Here is a 17735-nt window from a genome sequence, read left to right as displayed (position 1 = left end):
GAAATACACAGATTACTTTGTATATGTTTGTCTACTTAATAGTCTTTCTCTTTAGATGTTACTGTCTTTTGCCTCTTTTTGTATCCTTAGCATTTAGCACAGTGACCAGCACATCAGGAGCTTAATAAATTTTTACTGAATTGAATGAACAAAAGGTTTGAAATCAAGGCAAGTCCCATGACTTCTGGGAACCTCAAGCTTCCTCATGAAAAAGAAGAGTGATAATAACAGACTTTAGTTTTCTAAGAATGTACTAAACTATGTATAAGAACTATATTAATACTACTGACTTATTTTTTAATTAATCACTTTAACTAATTTTACTCATGTCATATTCAAGTTCATCTGATTATCTGAAATATGGAAATGATTTGAAGGAAAAGTAGTTTCATGCTATATCTGGTACACAAGACTAAATAGAGAATTTATTGAAGTCTTGAGAAGATCTGGTTGATTAGGCTTATTCCAGGCCTTATTTTATTCCAGACTAGACAATGAATTGAATCATAAAGACATGGATCTTGCCTAGGGGAAAGGAGAAGAGAAGCTATTAGAAGCCTCTCCTAATTGAATTCATTCATCTGAATTATTTTAAAATTAATGTATGTTCATATTTATTATGGTGATAACTGTATTCTAAGTGGATCATTTTCTATATAATACTCATCACCCCCTATTCACATAGATCCAGATGTTCCCTGAGATTCTTCTTTCCAGAGATTTCGGTATTTAACATTTAAGATTTAACAAGCTCTAAGTGGTCATGGTTATCAGTTCTCCTTTGATGGATCAATCTCTGATAAAACATTTCATATTAGTGGAAAATAATTAATAATCAAAATATGAATGGTTAAAAAAATAGCATTCTCATGATAACATGTTATGCACATCCTGTAATTTGGTACCAAAAACATAAAACCTACATGTTGATCTTACAATATGGGGGCTAGTGGAGAGATGACCAATACCAACATCTCCACACAGCAAAAATTTTCAACACCAAGTACACCCAATTCAATATATATTTTCTAGACAATCATCCTCAAACTCAGAATTTTCTAACAATCCTACAAAAGAGACCCATTTGTGATGCTGATATCAATAAAGGCACGTATTTATCCAGAGGTCAAGTGGAAGATATGGAAAGCATTCAAACCTAGTAGGAATCAGTTACTTTGCAAACTGCTAATTTTAATTTTAGATTCTACTCCCGCTAGCTCATTTAGTCTTGAATCATTCTATTCCACTCATGCCAGAAAAACCAGCATGGACTGATAATTTAGCCAGGAACCAGAAAACATAGGGCAAACAGACTTAAAATAAGCTCTGAATAGGAACCTTAAAAGTTAATACCAGTTATAATAATTAGGTGACTGAAGCTTGACTTCTAGGTTGGCCATCAGAATAAAAGCAATACCTAGACATCATTGTTCCAGGCAAACAGAGCTCAGTTCTGCACTCCCCTGAGCATTAGGAGTCACAGAACAAATTCTGCTTGGACTCTCTTGTCCAGCATCCTTTATCCTCCCAATAGGGAGCTAGTTTAAGTGCAGGAATATGAAGGTAGAAAATGGTCTCTGGACATGAAGGTCATCTAGAAGTTTTATTTTACACGAACTTTTGAGGTAATAGTAGGACCAAACAGAATTAAAACATGCACTAACACACAAATGTATTCATGAATCAAAATAATATTGCTGAATTAACCATATATACCAGAAAGAGGCATATATTTCATTGCATCCCAATGGGCTTAGTCACATACACAGTTCCTAAGTCAATAAAATAAGTTCATTTAAAGGATGAGAATGCTTCAGAAATGGTTACCCACACTACTCTCACAACTAAAAATATTACTAAATTTGTAAGTTATAGTTACATTTATTATTAGACATGTTCATTTTTATTTAACCTACCAGCTTCAATGGGGGCTTTTGATTTTTCTGCCTCCAGAGATTCCAGATTTTCAGGCATATCTTGCATATCATCCTCTGCAAACCCTGTATCTGGACTGCTGGTAGGTTTATCATCATCTTCATTAGCCAAAGTCAATGAAGCTTCTTTCTTACTTATCTCCAAGACAGCTGCCAGAAGTTCATCTTCACTCATTCCATCAAATCCTGAATTTCCCAATTCTGATTTATCTGATTCCATTTTACACTTTTTTGAACCCTATGGGGAGAAAGGCACAAAATTACCCAAACAGTTTCAAGAAACCTGGAGGTCAACCAGTAGAAAAAAATATCTAAATAGGAATCCTTTCACTAAAACATTTGAAGCAATTCATAATCATCATTTAGGTAGTTCCAATTGTTTGTAAGTTTTTTCTTACATTTGACTTAAACCTATGCCTCTGTAACTAATCATTCTTAGTTGTGTTCTCCAGGCCCAAGCAGAATAAAAACCTGAGGAATTTTCATGTCCCATACTTTCAAAGTCTTCAAATTTAGGTTTCCCAATTTTTTCAACCAAACTTCTAACCATCCTTGCTGCCTCTGTTGAAGAATTCGCTTCTCAGACTTGACCACAATATTCCAAATGCGGTCTGATTAGGACAGAGTACAGTGGAACCATCACATCCCATATTCTAGACAAATGTTAAGGTAATGGTCTTAACATAGACTGTGTTCCAGTTTCTGGGAAGTCATGATACACTACTAATTCATATTGATCTTTTAGTTAACTAAAACCATGTTTCCCACAACCAGTATTTGTGAAATTATGTTTTTGGAAATGGATTCAAATTGATTATAAATACAGCAATCATTAAGAAATCATACTAAAACTTTATTTCTAAGAAATTCCTCTTAGATGCTTTAAGCTTAATTAGCCAATAAGCAATAATCAACATACACTCAATAGTTAAAAGAATATTAATTTTCCCACTTTTATTGTCTTCCTTTTAGGTTTCTTTCAGTGCATAGCACCTCCACCCAAGGACACACAAACATTTGTAGAAATATATAGCTCAAAATTTATGAGTAAATTCTGCTGTTTTGAATATTCTTGTTTTTCCCATACTCAGTAATCATAACATTTGATTATTCTTCTGTTGCCTTACACAGAGTAAATATTATGATATTTCATTGTAATAAGAAAAGGAAAAAAGGACATGAGCTCCTGGTGAGCACAGATTTTTTATTTTTTTTTATTTGCATCCCCAGAATCTAGCACAGAACTGCCCCAGGTGTTTATAAATGACTGTTGACTAGGGGTTGATCTGTGATCACATTAGTCACAATTTAAAACTCAGATTCAATGAATATTTTCAGTTCTTTTACTATGATTTTCTCACAAATAAAACATTTTAAAATAAGCTCACGATTCCTGGAAGACTAAATGGTAAAAGGTACGTAGAACTGGTAGCAATTCATATTTATTAAGAAAATCATAAACTTTTTGGATCTCAGCTTTTTAAAATAAAAGGGTTGGTTTTAAATGTCCCAGAAGATCCTTTTGTCATCTTAGTTTCTATGAGCCCAAGTCACCAATTTGTACACAGATTATTGAGCAAGCCAGGAAGAAAACTCTCCATTCTTCAAAAATTTTGTATCTAGCCTCATCAATTTTCTGGACCCTTATTTTGAAGACTATATGGTTGATTTAATGTGATAACAACTCATACACAAATTTCTATCTGACATTTTCATTCAAGTCACTTACTTTTTCCAGGTCTTCTTGTTGCTCTTTGCTTGGCATATCAAAAAGTCTCTGGCCAAGGGCCACAGAACGTTTTAATAGCTCATCCTCACTGTCTGAATCAATGGAGAATCCTAAAGAGCTCTTAGATTTGAATGTATATTTCCTGCAAATTAAAAAAAAAAATTATAAATTATTTATCCCTACTATTCTTTTTCAAACATAACAAATGCTAATAAAAAAGGAAACTGTTTTTCAACACAAAAAAACTTGTAGAATATATACTATATTTATACTAAATGAAAATTATCTGGCTAAAAACTGACTATCTATATGCATTTGCTTCATTCCCAAAATACTTCTTTGGAAGTTCATTTATTATATAATGCTATTAGCAAATATATCAGCCAGTTTTTGTCTTTTTCTCTTCTAATGATTCATTTCAATGAAAACATCCAATAACACTATGCATGGAATAATTCACTCACTCTTTTAAATAATATCACAATTATTACCAAGTCAGATTTTAAGAATCTAAAATGCACTTAAGGAAATAAGCAAAAGAGGCTTTGGGAGAAACTAGCAATCATTCAGATACTTTGTACCACAAAAGAGGGTTGAAGTGACTCAAATTCTCACTCAAAAAATTGTGATTTAAATAATGCAAAAAATTAGAAACAAGGTAACACACTGTCAGCAGTGAGGATATATATGTGATAGCTAATATAAAAAATGAAAAGTCTAAAAAATTATAAAAACACATCAGCTTAGAATAATTTAATATAGGGTCAGTCAAGCCAAACTCCCTCAAGGGGATCCCTATAAGAGAACTAAAAGTGATCCTGTTATATACCTATGTCAACAACAACAACAAAATTTATATCCAGTGTATTTAGTTTAAGATAGTGTGAAAACATATAATATATTTTAGGAAGATTTTTAAAAATATGGCTGAAAAAAAGTTTTAATGTTTTAGAGCTTGTATGGAAAATTTACTTAGCTCAAACATTTCATTTATCTGATATCATGACAAGATTTATTTTTACTTCTAAATATCCTGGGCACCTAAATTAAGCTGAATAAGAAATAAGGAAATGCTCTAAAGATTTTTTAAAATTATGAATCAGCATAAAGATATTACCCTAGCAAAACAGAAAATGAAATGACAAAACTAAAATTATAAACCATAAATGAAAAAAAAATCATATAAGTAGGAAATAAGACGGAATAATATCCCACAAAACAGATTTTTTAAAAAGATATAAAATCCTGCAGCCACATCAAATACTTTATAAGAGGTGGTATTCAAAAGGTATTATTAGTTAGAATAATATCCACTATTTGTAATCTTTCAAGTTTTAATAAAACTGGGACAGAAATGACCTATCAGCAATGTCAATTCTGTATCTCTGGTTTCATGGTCACCAAGGAAATCTCCAAGCAAATTTATCCAAGGTAAATACTGTGCTGAGGAAGGAGACTGTTTCTTAGTGGCTTATGTAAAGTCTATTAAATGTTTTATCAACATGAGTAGCTTGCCATGGCCTAATCTCTTCTCTTGTGATAGAAAATCAAGCTTCCAGAACAAAAAACTATGGTAAACAGAGGACCAGATCAAAACATAACAATGTCCAATCAAGTAATTTCTTTGTGGCAATTACAATGATATGCTACAGAGTACATCTCATGAATAATTATTAAATTCATTAATTATAGCTTGTCTATATTTTAAAGAAAAATTCAACATATGATTCATCATAATTACCTGCTCATTTTCTAAAGAAATGGGGAAGAATATTTCTTTTGGTTTATCTTAAACTAAGTACACTGGACAACACTTTCAGATCTTGAGTCATTTATGTCACCTGGTATTAACTGCATTGAAAAATGACAGAAAAGAAAATAGGAATTCCCAAGCAACATAGGACAGTTTTCAATGCCCTAAAACAAAAAAGTCTCTTTTGTAAATTTAGTCTAAACTGTGAGACTATTGACTTATAAAGTCACTCACAGCAAGAGATATAATAAATATTAACATTGGAGATTTCAACCAATTCTTGGAAGAATTGGAAGCTTCTTTGCCTTGGCCAGGCCTATCCTTTTAAGATTTTGTGAAAAGGCAGAAAAATTCCTGTAGCACTGTATTTCTCAAGAATGTACTTTCTTAATCATTCTCAAAATATCTCAAGTTCAGTAGATGAATCATGAAAACTAAGAGTAACAATGACTTAGTTAAATTCATAAAGAAGTTTTTTTTTTTTTTAATAAGGGGCTTCATTGAATTTGATTCTCACACTACTACAGAAAGTGAAGTTACTGTTATTTCCGTATTAGAGGAGCAAACCAAGCCCCAGAGTCACACTGCAGGTCTGGGTCTGATATGACATTAAATTTGAATTGAGAATTCCTTTTAGCATATGAGCATGTATATATTTTGTATTTACATTTTAGAAATCTTATGAAATTTAGAAATTTTTAAAATTGAATCTACATTTTAGAAATAATATATTCAATATAAATATTACTTTTAAAAAATCTATAAACTATATTAATAATTCTGAAGCAGTCTTAAATTTTAAGTCAAGCATGACACAAACTAGAAAGCAATCAAATCTAAAATACTCATAGGGTTGTAACAGAACCTCAAGGACCTGTTTTAAACCCCTTATTAAAGTTTGCTCTACACTAGGTCAAATGCCAAACAAATGGCCAAAAAAAAAAAAAAAAAAAGAAGAAGAAGAAAAGGGAGTTGAAGAACAGAACAAGTCAAATCCTCAAAAATCACCAGGTACCCAGGAGATAAAACTGACCTTGAAGGTGCAGAAGTGCTGATGGTGCAGGAATTCACCATTTGGGATGCTTTTAATGGCCGAGAACTATCAGAAAATTAAACACAAAAGATATACATATGCAGTTACAATTTCCAGAAAACAATTCCCCCCCACTTTTTACTTCTATTCTGAAGCCACTTTACTAGAGTCTCTAATCCCTGACAAATCAATACCTTTGACAAGCAGAGGATATAATGATGCATTCTATTAAATATATCACCCACTAAATGAACCAGAGAGACAAATACAGATGACATCATTAGATACTTTCTAATTCAATAATATAACAATTGGACACAATTGGCAGCCAAGATGAAGCAATAATGTGGATAAAAATTACTTTAAAAGGTCACAAACAGGAGAGGACATGCTGGAGATACAAAGGGGAAGTGACAGGAGAACAATCTTGCAACTGTTCTTTATTTTTCTCACACTGCAGAGAAGGAGCATGGAAAAATCGACAGCACAGAGTAGTTTATATGACAGTCCTAGGAAGAACTCCGAAGGGCTATGAACAAAATAACTTTCCTAACTCTTTCTTGAACAGCCTCTCCTATCAGGATGCCAAATATTATTTCACCACACCATCTCATCAAGGGATGGCCACTGATTTGCTTTTTGATCTTAGACTAGTTCACTTCTTCCTGCTTGAGAAACTTGGTCACTTATGCCACCTATGGTCACTCTGCCGGATAGCATTCTGGGACTCTAAACCAAAGTCTTACTAACAAGTTACCATGCAAAAAAGAAAGCAGAGTTGTCCAGCAACTGAATCAGTTGATTTTCTATTCTCTTTTTTAATGAGATTAGCTAAAGATTTATCAATTTTCTGGCACTTTTCAAAGAACCATTTTGATTTTCAATTTATCTAATTTTTGAAATATCTACTTTTGTGTTTATTCGTTGGTTTCTAATTTTTAAAAAATGTATATTAATTTCAATACTTTCCATTTCTACTTTGCCAATTTATAGTTTTAGGAATATATTTTTTTCCAGAGAATGCTTTAACTGCATCTCAATTCTGATATTTTGTCTCACCATTACAACTTTCACATAATTATTTGTTGTTTCTATGATCTGTTCGTTAACTCATTATTATTGAGATTTTCATTAAGTCTCTATTTAGTTTTGTCTTTTGTTTGTGCTTGCTGAATGGATTACTGTTTTTAATGCATTATGATCCCAAAAGGACATGTTTAGTATTTCTTTTTCTTTACATGTATCCACAATTTCTCTGTTCTATAATACATATGCAATTTTTGTACAAGAACCATGTAGTATTAAGAAGCAAATATATTCTTTAGTGTCCCAATCAGGAAATGCCATGAGTCTTTAATCTCTAATATCTCCAGCAATTTTTTTAAAGTTTATATTTTCCCTTTTATTGATCTATTAGATCCAACTACAAAAATGGCACATTAAAGTCTCCTTATATTGTGCACAATATATCATGGCAATTCAGCTAATTTTTCCTTTGTGAATTTGGATTCTATGCCATTAGGATATTGAGTTGTTTTAAACAACTAGATATAGATTAGTATATTGCTATTTCTTTCCTTACCTCTATATCTGTTAATATTTTGTAAATTTTTTTGTTTTGCTTTGTCTGAGAATGAGTACAACTTCAGCTTTTTTTGATTTCCTGTATACATAGTAAATTTATTACATTTTCTCATTTTATAATTTGTGTATATATTTACTTTTTGGAAGTTTTTGTTGTCAACAACAATTGTGAGCTTTTATTTTCTAATCTGTCATTCTGTTATTTTATTGGATTGTTTAGTATACTCCAATAAAAACTAAATAGATAAAATAGATAAAACTAAAAGATTGTTTAGTCTTCTTCAAGACTACCTTCAAGAACAAACACAAAACCCCTTTCTACTATTCTGGGATTGATTCTATTTCACTGCTTCATCTGTGCCAGATAGATTAGAACTGGACTCACTAAAAGGGCATGGAGAGAATTTTTCTTCCAAGGACTTACATAGCTGTATGTGCACTCCAACCCAAAATAAGGGGAGGTTTTGTGTTTTCAGTGCAATGGGATGATAAAGTTAAATATCTTGGAATAACGACTTGCTGTCCAACCTTGTTGTTGAGTGAGAGGGCCACATTGAAGCTGTATCGTTTCAGATGAAGAATAAGGACCCTAGAAAAGAGATAATGATAAATTCATACATATTGAAAGCAACTATCTGGAGTATAACTAAAACAGCTTAATCTAGTCTACATATAGTGAGGAATTTCTAGATTTATCTGGCTAACATATAATTCTGTTTTATTTACCTCTTTCTGACTCATACAAGTGCTAAGTGTGCTTTAAGAATTATGGGGAAAAAAGGAATCTTAGGAAAAAAATACTAAAAAACTTGCTTTTTTTTTTTTTTTTTTTAAAGTTCGGGTAAAAGATACTAGATTAAAATGTTTACTTGTTCATTTCAATCTGTTATAAAGCCTGTGATTAAGTTTTCAATGTTTTAAAATAGCCCTTTAGTTAGCACTTGTAAGAATACTTCTCTTTTAACCCATATTTCAACATTCCTTTTCTAAGAAGGAAACAGATAAGGAAAAAACTGCAAACATAGTTTTCCTGTTTAAAAATTTTTCTTTTACTATATTCTTTTATTAGCTAATGTGTGTTTGGAAATTTGTAGACCTACTCTAGCTTGTGAGTCTGAAAGGGCTTTTGAGCTCTTCAGAACCACTAGACATACTGGCTAGTGTCCAAAAGATCTTTTCACCTTTAGTACTGAGTGAATCTTTGATGGACCAAATGACTACAATCCATATAAAAACTTTATTATTGAATTTCAAAATTCATGTGGGAAATCAACCACAGTTCCAGGCAAATAAGACTTATAGAAAATTACTGCCTTTCTTACGGCATATGCCTTTTTTGCTGAAGCCACAAAATAAAAATTCACTAAGTTCTTTAAAGATTGCTATGAAATTGCAGAATGAGGGCAAGGGTTTCATAACTGTGCAGCTTTGGCTTTTTTTAATGAAAAAAGAAGTCTCTGCTAAACTTTATAAGCATCATTCCCAGTAAGAAGACAGGTTAGTTCAACCTTGGTGTTCATCTTGCCAGAGCTAGAGCAGTATTAAGTGGCATGTAATAAAACCTGAATAAATTGTTGTGTTCTAAATTCTGGGCAGAGATGGGGAACACAAGTATATTGCTCCACATGTACTGGGTTTACTTTTTCCTGTCTTTCATTTTACAAGAGGGCTTTCTTACAGTATTGGGTAAGGGGAGGAGGTGGGATGAAAATGCTATGGAAGATAAGGTAAAAACAAAAGACAAAAATCAAAACTTAGAATAAAAAATTATAATTCATCTAATTCAGATAGACAATAAAGCTCTGTACTGTATTCCCAATTTTTTTAAAAAAAGAGGATATTGCTAGAATACCTCAAATTGCTTTGCACAACTGTATACTAACCAAACAAACCAATCTTTGATGTTGAAATTATTACTTTTAACTTCCTTATTTATAGTTCAATTTTGCTTATCTTTCTAACCCATATTGTCAAACCTTATCGTTTCCATAAATGCATTGAAGCTTTCAGGCTTTCTACTTTTCTTAGGCATTCTAATTTTTAGGGAGAAGTAAAAACAATAATAAAGATATGCCCAAAGGGCTATCACACTGTGTATACCCTTTGATCTAGCAGTACCTCTACTGGGTCTGTATCCAAAAGAGATAAAAAAAAGGAAAAGGACCCACATGTGCAAAAATGTTTGTAGAAGTCCTTTTTGTTAGTGACAAGGAACTGGAAACTTGAATAGATGTCTAACAGTTGGGGAATGGCTAAATAAGATATGGTGTATGAATGTAATGGAATATTATTGTTCTATAAGAAATAATCAGCAGGATGATTTCAGAAAAGTCTGGAGACACTTTCATGAACTGATGCTGTACATAGCAACAACAAAATTATGTGATGATCAACTGTGATGGACTTGGCTCTTTTCAACAATGAGGAAATTCAGGCCAATTCCAATAGATTTGTGATGGAGAAAGCCATTTGCACTCAGAAAGTAGACTATGGAAACTGAATTGTGGATTGTTAACATAGTATTTTCAACTTTTTGATTGTTTTCCCCTTCTGATCTGATTTTTCTTCTGCATCATAATAAATGTGGCAATATGTTTAGAAGAACTGAATATATTTAACCTATACTGGATTACTTGCTGACTAGGAGAGGGACAGAGAAAAATTTGGAACACAAAGTTTTGCAAGGATGAATGTTGAAAATTATCTTTACATGTATTTTGTAAAAACAAAAAGCTGCTATTATTTAAAAAAAGAAATACCAAAGAAGTAAAATTGAACGAGGATTAAATTTACCTGGGGAGTCTGTTGAATTTATGTGTGACAATAGCAGACTTTCCACCACACTTCTCACAGGAATATTCAAGCTCTTCTGCCTATTAAAACAAAATACAAACACAAAATTGAGCGAGCATCTTCATACCCACTGAGAGGATTAGAAACTTTGAACCAAGTGAAATTTTATTACTACAACTGCATAATAATCCATAATTGCCATAACTTGGCAGATTTTCCCTTATTAAAGAAACTAAGATCTGTTTCGCAGATTAAGAATTTTTTGTTACAATAAATTTTCTAATGTCTCTGAGATAAATATTAATTTTCTTTTTAAAAATAAAGAATTTATAAATAATCATAGTCTTAAAAAAAAGTAAAGACCAAATTTTTTTTTGTTTAAGGAAAAAATAAGGCACCTAAAAATAGCTGAAAGCAGCGAAACCAGAGAAAAAAGCTTTCAAAGAATAGCTATTAATTGATTGTTTCTGCTTGAAAAGGAATTTTTATACAACATTGACTAACAACTGAAAAGACAAATAACTTTGGAATACCGAAGAAGGTTATTCTAGAAGGCTAACAATGAAAAAACATTACTCATAACATGACAGAGAGATGATGGATGTAAGTGAAGACTAAGACAGATTTTTAAGATGTGCCTACAAGGGAACTGATTTTCTTTGATTACATATATTTTTTACAAGGATTTCATTTCTATTTCTTTTTCAGTGGGGAGATGAGAATAAGATAGAACATAGATTCCTGTTAACTGAAAAATATAACTTAAAAAAGGTAAGAAATTACTCTTTGCCTGGTATTTTCCTATTCCAGGACAGTGAGGGCAAAACACAACACAAATCATCACATTGATTAATAAAAATTAGACGTTAGTTATCAATCAATAAGAAATTATCACTATATAGCCTCAGGTAGGAAAAATTCATAAATTTACTTCAACGAAATAAAAAATACTATAAAATCAAAAAGGACCACGATGAATTTTCATGAACTACTACTGCTATATGGAAGCTTTAACTGTACCACAGAGGCTTTTCAAGGATCTGTCACTTTGAACCATGGGACTAAATTTATCTAACAGTTCTAAACATTAAAATGTTCCCTTTTCTCTCTATGGGTTTTATTCTATTTAGGAAAAATAAAAGATAAATACTGATCTCTCCAAATCTTTTCAATGGGGTTTTAAGTATTGATTAACAATAAGATTTATGAATGTATATTTGTAAAATCTATCTCATATTTTTAATAATTTAATCTATCCTGCAAGCAGAAATACTTTAACATAAAATTATCATTCCTATTTATAAAGATTTTTTTTAATTAATTATTTTTTTTTTTTTTTGCTGAGGCAATTGGGGTTAAGTGACTTGCCCAGGGTCACACAGCTAGGATGTATTAAGTGTCTAAGACCAAATTTGAACTCAGGGCTGGTACTCTATCCACTGTGCCACCTAGCTGCCCCCTTATTTATTAACATTAAATACAAATTCTTAGTTATTTTCTTAAGACATTTGCTAGTAGATTACATGAACATCTTCTTAGGCAATCTGTTTTCTTTTCTAATAATATGTTATAAATCAACAATTTCTTGAATTTCCTTTTCTTTGTCCTCCCCCCAAAGAAAAATTAATATTTATCAATTTCTAATCATCTGACAACACAAATGCAAAGCAGAAACTGATCAGAACGAAATCTATGAAATACACATTTCCATTAACAAAGTATTATTTACCCTAAAGAAAAGATCAAGAGAATCTTGGATTGACCGAGGAGGTAGTGGTTTCTTTCTTCGGGGCAGGTCAATGGAAAGGTCATTAAATTGTTCACGTTTGGGAACAGTTTCACCACATCTGCAGGAACATAAAAAATATGCTCTTCTAAACATGCCTGTGAGATGCAGAAATTTTCATGTTTGTAAAAACAAAAAAACACAATAGCTTTCTAGGAAATTTGATGGGAAACAGAAAATAAACAAGCACTTGATTGAGCCAATCAAGTACACTAGCACAAAGCATGTGGATAATTTATGACTTTATTTTAGTATACATCTACATCATACTACCAAGGCAAGTTAGGTTCCAATCTTGCCTGTGACATTTTTAGTTATGTGATCATGGGCAAGTCATGTAGTATCTTTAAGGCTGAAGTACTTCATTTATGAAAGGGGATAAATAATATCTGTAGCACCTACAGTATAGAGTTGTTGTGAGGTGCAGGTGAGATGTGTGCAAAGTGCTATATAGATTCAAGTTTTATTATATTGATCTGACTAAAAACCTAAATATCAAAGATTTAAATATGTTCTAAAAAGACATCAACAAAGAAGTATGTGTTTGAATTACCCATTTCCTTGTTGATGTCTTTTTAGAACATGTTTTAAGGAGGCAGCCTGGCACAAAGCAATGGAGCATGGAATTGAGATCTTGTGTTGAAATCTCCATCTCTGCCACTTAGGTGCAAGACTATGGGCAAATTCTTAAGCTTTTCTGGGTCTGAGTTTTCTTGCTGATCGTGTCCAAGGACCCTGATAGCTCTAAATGTATAATCCTATATACAGGCATCTTTATATTATCTTTAAAGCTGCATGATGGTCCACAACAAGGCAACCCTACTATAGGATAACTGGCTCAACAACCTCATAGGGGCAAAAGATGAAAAAAAAAAACCACCTTGATAATGTAGAAATAGAGCCTCCAAAACCTGAAAAACACACTTATTCATAAAAAAATCTAAGCAACTGAGCTGCAAGTTCAAAACATTTCTTCTACAGTTCACTTAAAAGAAAGGCTAAAAAACAGATAGGGATTACTTTCTAATCTATTAAGATAAAACCCTTTAATATTACAGTTAAATGAACTATAATAAACAATAGGATGAAGGTGCTGCTTAGATTTGGGGTTTTTTTGGGGGGGCATAGAGGAGGGGAATAAAGAAAAATGTCTTGGAACCATGATTTCTTTGTTGTAGGGAGCCCCACGGCTGAGGCAAATGCAGCTCAGCAGCTCCTCAATTCTTAGGCAGGATGAAATCATAAGGGGGGAATGATTTGCCCAGAATCACACAGTTTGTGTCCAAGGAGGGATATGAATGGCAGTGTCCAACCCACTATCCACTATGCCCCGCTGCCTCTCCATATGATAACTAAGATATATGAATGGTTCTTTTAGGGGGAAACTAATTTTTACGTAAAGATCTGTCCACTTCTGTATTAGAACCAGCTAGTAGATAGTCTTTTGAGAAAAAAACTAATACAAAGAGTAAATTTTATGATAACATGTGAACAGGGTATTTATATAAGGAAGTGCCACATTATTCTACCCATACTCAGCTCAGGGTTAGTTTCATTTTACTATCATTTTAAAAGAAGAATAAAGATGCTGAAGAAGAGTTCAAAGTACTTTAAAAAAGACAGGGGGGACAATCAATGGGTTTGAATACCTCTATGCCTTAGAAGGAAATATGGGACAAGCAGAAGTCACATCATAAGACAATTAGTATTCAACATTTAAAAAATTATCATGTGGAAAGCATGGTAGCAGGTGATGAAGAAATTACAAAGACACACAGGGTCCCCATTCTTAATAATTTCTAATCTGGAAAGGAAGAGAAGATCTTCTTACAAATAACTACAAATCATTCTCACAATCCACGAAATCGAGATCCTTCACTGGGCTAGGCTGGCTGCCTTCTTTCTAATTCACAAGATAGTAAATACTAAGCCAAGGAGTCTGGACTATATTTAGTAGACAATTTGGAACTATGGAAGAATTGTGGGCAGCAGAATGACATGACTAGATCTAGGCATAGGGTTAATCTTACACCATTGTGAAGAACAGATCTAAAAGGGGAGCATGATAGTGTGATATGGTGGGAAGGCTTTTGTAATAATTTAAGTCAGTGGCAATAAAAACATCAATGTAGTATCACAGTAGTAGGAATGGAAACAGATGGCTAGATTCCAGGAATGTTGAGGAATCCAGAAGATTTAGAAACTAACTGGAGTGGGAGATAGAAAATGAAAAGACAGCAATTAAGATTTCAAAATATCTGGTAATCAATTCAACAAACAATTCCTAAGTACATACTTTCTGAAAGGCATGGAGTTAAGACTGAGAATGCATATTGGAGCAGAACACTATTTGTCTTCAAGATCTTAGGTTAAATAACAAATATAAGAAAAGTATCCTAAAAACTTTCTCACTAATTCAAAAAGTAGAGGCATTAGACATAAACTATACCTCACTCTGGCAGTGAAATGGAAAAGATGGCAACATGCTTAGTGCACAGAGTAGTTGATTTGAAAAGGGTTGTGTTATTTGTTTAATTCTTAGGAAAGGAATCTTAAGTTTAGAATTCATTTTTTAGATAATCCTGGTTTACAGACCAGGGAATAACTATAGCAAGAATTTGAGAAACTCTTTGAAAAAGGAGAAAGGATGAATGATAGAACAATGTTATGAGATATACATTTTTAAAATTAAAAGGCATATACAGAAAAAATAGAAAGTAAAAAAACCTTAATACATTTCTCTATGACAGTGAACACTTACACTTTACATATGATAGAATGCTGGACCTCAAACTCCAAATTAGTAATAACAGGACACGTGTATATCCTGGTAGCTGCAATATCATCTGAAGTTCGTCCTGGAGAATTCTCTTCCCCAGATAAAGGCTCAGTCTTCCAAGTTTTATTTAACTTTTCCATGTCTTCCTTTAGCTGATCCAAACACTGACTTAAAAATTCATGTGCATCCTAAGAAGATCCATTCAATTAGATCAGAAAGTTACCCTTATAATAAATTTTCTCATTAACTTTCATGACTTATTTTATCAAAACATACAAAGTACAAACAAATACAAAAGGTTAAGAATCATATACTCCAAGATATCTTAGTATATTAGCAATTTGTGACTTAAAATCTGAAATGGATTTCAAAAAAATGTGACTAAGCATAAATTATATGCTACTACTAACTTTACAACACAAAACCCACTAAGTTTGGATCCTTGCAAATCAAACTTTCAAAGCAGTAAAATAGACTGAAATATTAATGAAATGTTTTTTCTTTTTCCAAACTGAAACAAAATAATCTGTTACAATAATAATCTAAGATTTAAAAATTTTAAAACATTTCCCACAGACTGTTAAAAAGATAATTAAAAAATAATCATTACTTACATTTTGCATGTAGCCGGAGAATCTCTCTGCAGTAGCTGAAATGGCATTTTTTACCTTTTTCAGCAAATCTTTTTTTGTTTCTGAATTACAGACATCTTTCTTAGCAAGAAGGTGGGCAAAACGTCTAGTAATATAAAAACACATGGTTTACAAATTATGAGATTACAATATGTCAAATGTAAACATAAAAATCTAAATTCTTCAAACATGAACTCATCTATAGCCACTGAAATTCAATATATGTAGACTGAATTAACAAATGCTTTGCATGTGCATTGAAGTTCAGATTAAAATTCTTAACAGTTGGTTAAAAAAAAATTATCATTCCATAAATCCAATCCCCTTGCAGCTTTACTCCTGAGTTTGTTCCTTAACTCAAGACCTGCAAATTCTCAACTCACTCAGGATCTGAGGCTTCCTCACCATGGGACTGCCTGATGACCACTAACCTTGAAATATTATTCTACCAGGCCAATCCCCTTCTTCCACCGATGAACTACTCCTACAGTCTCCCTTTTGGGAAGGGGTTCAAGTTAGTCCAGAGTCTGCTTCTGACTTTTTGGACTTCAAAAGTATGATTTGGTCCTGGGTTCCTTCATTCTCATTTCTCACTGGCCACCTGTTCAGTGCCCTTTTCTCATTAGAATGTAAGCTCTTTTAGGGCAGAGCCTGCCTTTCTTATATTTCTTATCTGTAGATCTTGGTAAACTTTCTAGCTCATAGAATTTGCTTAATAAATGCTTGTTTCTTAACTTTCCTCCCTAAAAAAAAAATTGTCTTATGAAATTTAGCATCTAACAAAACTTTTCTGAAAACTTCTCCCAAGAGGCAAAAAGTTCTCTCAAGGAGTTACAGCTTATCTAAAAATACAAGAGATATCAAAAGTGAAAAGGCAAATTATAAATAAGGATAACCATTATGCAAATAACACCTCAATGAGAGTATCCCTTCTACTTTTTCACCTCCAAATTCACTGAGAAACCAAGAAAAACAAAACCCCTATTAGAAGCATATATTGGGGGAAAAAAAAAAGTCTCATTCTGTGCTTTGAGTCTATCTCCTCTATCAGATAGTGAACAACATGTTTCATCTTAAATCCTCAGAAATTGTGGCTGGTTATCACATTGATCAGAGTTCCCAAGTTTTATTTAGCAACCCAACCCACTCTCCCAACATATATCCAGACCTAATCACCTTTTCACATCAATACTGCCCCATCACAACAGATACAAAATGTGCAAAGCTAGAAAACCCACTCCACATGTACACAGGGACTATTTGCGTCCAACTTGCAGCAGAACATTCTGAGCTCATATTGGTCTGAACAGCCAAAGTTGGACACACTATAACTTAAGATGTCATTTTGCTCCTCTTTAAGAACAATGGACAACCAACCAACAAAATCCATTATAAACACATATAGTTAATTGAAACAATTTTCCTTATTAGTCATGTCTACAAAAAAATGTTTTTTCTTTTCTTAATTCTGAATGCTTCACCTATCAGAAGATAAACAGCATGTTTTATTATTAATACTCTGAAATCATGGTTGGTCATGCTGAGAAAGAGTTCATTTATATACCATAATTAGTCTATATGTTCTCCATTTAACAGGCAGATTTCTCTTCCTTCTTTATTCTACCCACTCTCTGACTCCTCCCCCCTCTCCCTTTTATTTTCCTAATAAGTGAAATGTACTTCTGTATCTGACTATTTATATGTGTGCATAT

At 32.5% G+C, this 17735-nt stretch overlaps 1 protein-coding gene across 7 annotated transcripts in view; it reads right to left on the bottom strand.

The window, feature by feature from the left end:
- The window catches only part of USP37 (ubiquitin specific peptidase 37), a 59717-nt gene that overhangs the window by 16260 nt on the left and 25722 nt on the right, over positions 1–17735 (bottom strand). For all 7 annotated transcript variants that reach the window (XM_074307617.1, XM_074307618.1, XM_074307619.1 and 4 more), the window contains 8 exons: positions 16006–16129; positions 15374–15579; positions 12556–12673; positions 10827–10906; positions 8458–8622; positions 6450–6515; positions 3664–3805; positions 1917–2172 (listed from right to left, as the gene is read on the bottom strand). In XM_074307617.1, coding sequence (XP_074163718.1) covers positions 1917–2172; positions 3664–3805; positions 6450–6515; positions 8458–8622; positions 10827–10906; positions 12556–12673; positions 15374–15579; positions 16006–16129 — 1157 coding nt within the window. The remainder of the gene's footprint in view (positions 1–1916; positions 2173–3663; positions 3806–6449; positions 6516–8457; positions 8623–10826; positions 10907–12555; positions 12674–15373; positions 15580–16005; positions 16130–17735) is intronic.

The sequence above is a fragment of the Sminthopsis crassicaudata genome, chromosome 3, assembly GCF_048593235.1.
Source record: "Sminthopsis crassicaudata isolate SCR6 chromosome 3, ASM4859323v1, whole genome shotgun sequence".
In the NCBI taxonomy this organism is placed as follows: Eukaryota; Metazoa; Chordata; class Mammalia; order Dasyuromorphia; family Dasyuridae; genus Sminthopsis; species Sminthopsis crassicaudata.
This window is presented reverse-complemented; position numbering and strand designations above follow the sequence as displayed.